The sequence below is a fragment of the Octopus bimaculoides genome, chromosome 26, assembly GCF_001194135.2.
Source record: "Octopus bimaculoides isolate UCB-OBI-ISO-001 chromosome 26, ASM119413v2, whole genome shotgun sequence".
In the NCBI taxonomy this organism is placed as follows: Eukaryota; Metazoa; Mollusca; class Cephalopoda; order Octopoda; family Octopodidae; genus Octopus; species Octopus bimaculoides.
The window spans coordinates 13617375-13621685 of record NC_069006.1 but is presented as its reverse complement, the minus strand read 5'-3'; the positions used below and the strand labels follow the sequence as shown (position 1 = coordinate 13621685).

General features: G+C 37.7%; 1 protein-coding gene across 2 annotated transcripts in view; it reads left to right on the top strand.

The window, feature by feature from the left end:
- The window catches only part of LOC106880166 (polyhomeotic-like protein 2), a 19826-nt gene that overhangs the window by 2332 nt on the left and 13183 nt on the right, over positions 1–4311 (top strand). Inside the window, exons 3-4 of one of the 2 annotated variants that reach the window (XM_052977024.1) lie at positions 660–1688; positions 3361–3529. In XM_052977024.1, coding sequence (XP_052832984.1) covers positions 732–1688; positions 3361–3529 — 1126 coding nt within the window. In that variant the 5' untranslated portion in view covers positions 660–731. The remainder of the gene's footprint in view (positions 1–659; positions 1689–3360; positions 3530–4311) is intronic. The other variant, XM_052977023.1, reaches the window with a different exon arrangement.

Below are 4311 nucleotides of genomic sequence, written 5' to 3'. Positions count from 1 at the left end.
TTATGAAGTGTCCATGATCAAGATGCTTAACCCTTGCTCTTGGTTTAGAATCTTCCATAGTCAGCAATAACAAAATGTATTTAACCCTTTTATTACCAACCCGGCTGAAACCGGCTCTGGCTCTGAGAACAAATGTCTTGGTTTCATAAGTTTTGAATTAAAATCTTCCACCAAATCTTAGTCACAATTTATGTTCCTAACACTAGCTTAATGATAATTAAGTTATTTTACTAAATTCTTTGTTATATTTAAAGTAATTGAAAGAAACACAGAGCATCTCAAAATAAATACAGTAACGAAAGGGTTAATGAGTATTTCATTAGTTTGAGTTGGGTAGGAGCACGAGTTTTAAAACTTTTCTGAGCCTCTGAAAGCAGTAATAGAAACCATGACCAGTGTTAAAGATTTTATATTTCTGTAACATATTATTAATATTTTGTAAGATAGCAGGGCAACACCATTTGTAGGATAGGTAGAGAGGAAGGCGAGAAAAAATGGAATGAAATCAGACAGGATAAGATACAACAAAGTGGAGGAAATGAAATAAAATAAAATAAAGTGAAGCAATAAAGGTAGTAGAGTTTAATTTTCTATAATCGGCTGATGGTTATGAAAAGTTTTTCTGTTTATTGATGCTTTTTTTTTCTTAACGTTTCCAGTCCAAAAATCAGTCAGCTTGTCACACTGTTGTTTCACAGCCTCAGCTGATCAATTCCCAATCACCTCTTCGCATGAACAGTCAGTCTCAGCTTGTAACAAGTGGTGGCCAAATTTTTGCATCGCAACCAATGCTTACAAATCCAGCAATGCTGCAAGCTATGGCCAGCTTACAGCAGGGTATCCCTCTTGCAGCCCACCAACCCTTACTTGCAACTCAATCGCCGACTATTTTGGCTGGTCAGCCTCTCTATATTCGTACTGCTACACCACTTCAACAGCAACCGTCCATGGTTGCTACAGCTACTGCAACCCCGACTGGGATGCAGCCTGTTAACTCATTGAAAACTGCCAAACTCATTGACATGACAACTGGTCTGCAAGCTAAAACCGTTGGTGTCCCCACAAAAACAACAAATCAAGGCAACAAAGGACTTTCAACAATTCTACCTTCGACATCAAAAGGGTCAAACACTGCAAAAATACACCCAACAAATATATCTATGCAACCAAATTCTGGTCCGAAACTCAATATTCCGACCATCACACCAAAGCAAACTACAAAAGTGCGTACAAAAAAGAGCAACCCTTTGTCAACAGGGTCCCAAACAAAGCCCAGCATGCCTACTAGTCTCTCCAAACCAACTACCCCCACCAGCCAGACTAATGGTGCCACCAGTCTGCCAAAGAGTCAATCAGACTCTGAAGTTGAAACAGGGCGCAAGACAATAGCCATGATGGAAAGTACTTCGGAGAAGAAAACCCTCACAGAATCCACTTCAAAGCAGTCAACATCTGAGCAAAAGCAAGAGAAAAGGGCCCAGGTCGATGCTCCACAGCCTCCAACAACCACCCAAGAAACCAGGCAGGTTGAATCAATGGATGTTTCTTCTGGGAAACCACAACATCCTGTACCAAATATGCTGGACAATTCTGTTGTAGTTGAGAAACAGAAGGCTATTGTCAAACCTCATATATTAACTCATGTTATTGAAGGCTTTATCATCCACGAAGGTCCAGAGCCTTTCCCGGTGAGTTTTTCTTTCACTTCCCTTTTATTTACTTCTGTTGTTTCACCCCCCCCCCTCCCCCGCAAGTTTTGATTAACAATTTCTTTAGACAAGACACAAGGCTATCAACATACTCGTCTGTTGGTATTTCTTGTGTTAACCATGCCAAGATGGAAGTTTGTAGTGTAAGGCAGGGGTTTTCAAACATTTTGACTTGCGGACCCATTTATATTTCAGGCTTTACCTTAGGGGACCCCCTTATAAACGCTTATGAAATTTATACATAAATATTTGCTTAAAATAACATATATTTTTACATTTATTTATTTAACAGTATTTAACAAATAGGTTTATTATCAATTAAAAGATTTCGATTAAAAAACATATAAAATCAAATTGCCCATAAAAGTATTTGCTGTCCACGGACCCCCTGTGGTCCGCAGACCACAGTTTGAAAACCCCTGGTGTAAGGCATTTAATCTGTTGCTTTACTGTTTCTGTTGTCTGTCTTATCCTAGTTTCAATTAATAATGGAATACAATCCACAAAGCTTGGCAACTGATGCAATGACCATCCTACCACTTATTGGCGTGCATAATTATCATCACAAAGAATTTCAAAATGCTTAATTGTTTATATAAGAAGATTCTATGTTCAAAACTGGCATTAAAATTTATTGAAATAGTATTTACTTTCTAATACAAGTTCATTCAGTACAGCTTTGTTTTTAGTACCATTTTATGAGTAATTACTGGTCTATGTTAACAGAAGCTCACCTGACCAAGTTTCTAATTACTGCAGTTTTGAAAGATTTTGCAACCAGTCCTAGGTGGTTAACATACCTAGTATGGATTCTTAGTTCTAAATTCTACTATTTTGTAAGGGTTAGGATGAAAAGAAGAGGGCTGGTGACAAAGGTAACCATGAATTCACTGTTGATCATCAGAATAAGTTTTTAACTTGTTTCTGGGGACAATCAGAATTGTGAGAGAATCACTTAGAAAAGCTTGAACTATTTATTCATCTTCTCTGCATTCTGGATGTGTTTTTTAGATGCAGTCTGTGGTGTTTGTATGTGTGAAGCAACATCCCAGATTTATACAAACATCAATTTTTGATTCACAAACTTTGCCATAAATTATCGACAGATCAAAGTTAAAGTATTTCCTGGTCCCAAAGCTGGGAAAATCTAATAATAGTAGCACTTTTGAGGGTTTTTGTTGTTTTATGCTCATATGTAGAGATGGTACCTTGCACACCATTTTGTTTGTATCTAATAATAGTGTGTTGGTTTTGTCTACAGACACTAAGTTGTCGTTTGTACATCTCTCAAAATAGATGACTTCCATTGAGGATATTGTCTGTTGTGTTCAAGATAGTAAGATGTACCAGCTTAGACATATGGCTCTTTCGTATTATCTGGCGTACTTAGATCCTCTGGGGAAGGTTATTGACTGTTGAATTGTTGAAGTATTTTACAGTGTGCTGCTTCTTTACAGTCAGACAATGTGCAAGAGCCATATTCAACTGATTTGCAACACTTTTGTCATGGTTGGCCCATAATTTACATTGTCAGTGCTCTTAAGAATAAGCTTGACCATCACAATTTCTGTGGCCACTGGGGATACTGAATGTAATGCTAAATGTTCACACAATGAAATGTTTGTCACAATTTTCTTTGTTGAATGTTTAGGTCCAAAGGTCATCGTTGCTGACGGAATACATTCCTTCAAAGTCCAGCAGCAATGCCAGCACCACTAATGTAGAGAAAGAGTCTGAACAGGAAGAAACCAACGGGTCAAGTCATGATCCTGATGTCCCTATGGCTGATGACACTGAAACAAGAGATGGAGATGCTGAAGGTTTCACAAATATTTTCTCTTTTATTCTTTCTTCTTCACAATACTTCAGTTTTTAAAAAATTTGAAAGATAATCTAAATAAGTTTTTGGAATATTTTCAGTGGCACGTAAAATACACCATTTTGAGCGTGACCGTTGCCAGTTACCGCCTGACTGGCCTTCGTGCCGGTGGCATGTAAAAGCATCCACTACACTCTCGGCATGGTTGGTGTTAGGAAGGGCATCCAGCTGTAGAAACTCTGCCAAATTAGATTGGAGCCTGGTGTAGCCATCTGGTTCGCCAGTCCTCAGTCAAATCGTCCAACCCGTGCTAGCATGGAAGGCAGATGTTAGACGATGAAGTTTCTCTTCATAATTAAGTTTGAACACCTAGAATGCTATTTGCAATGCTGCTGCTGCTGCTACAACTATCCCTTTTTACCACTTTATTCATGGCTGGGCTCACCAATGAAGCGAATCTGCTGCTTCTATTCCATGTCAAACAGGTTAATAAGAATAAACGGATCTTTTTTAAAACGGGGGCCACATTTTTCATTAATGTTTTACGTAGTGTTTTTGGTACCAAAAGACTTTCAAACTTCGTATACTTATCTATTTTGTGTTATAGAACAGAAAAATATTTTTGTATTCGAATTTATTTCATGTAAAAAATTGTCTTATTTCGATAATTTCAACCAATCACTGACAAGTATTCAGTTGTTTACATTTACTCCTTTGGCTGATTAAGCGGTGTAAAGCGTATTTAATTTCCATAGCTTCGTTTTGCTTTTTTCTTTTTAAATT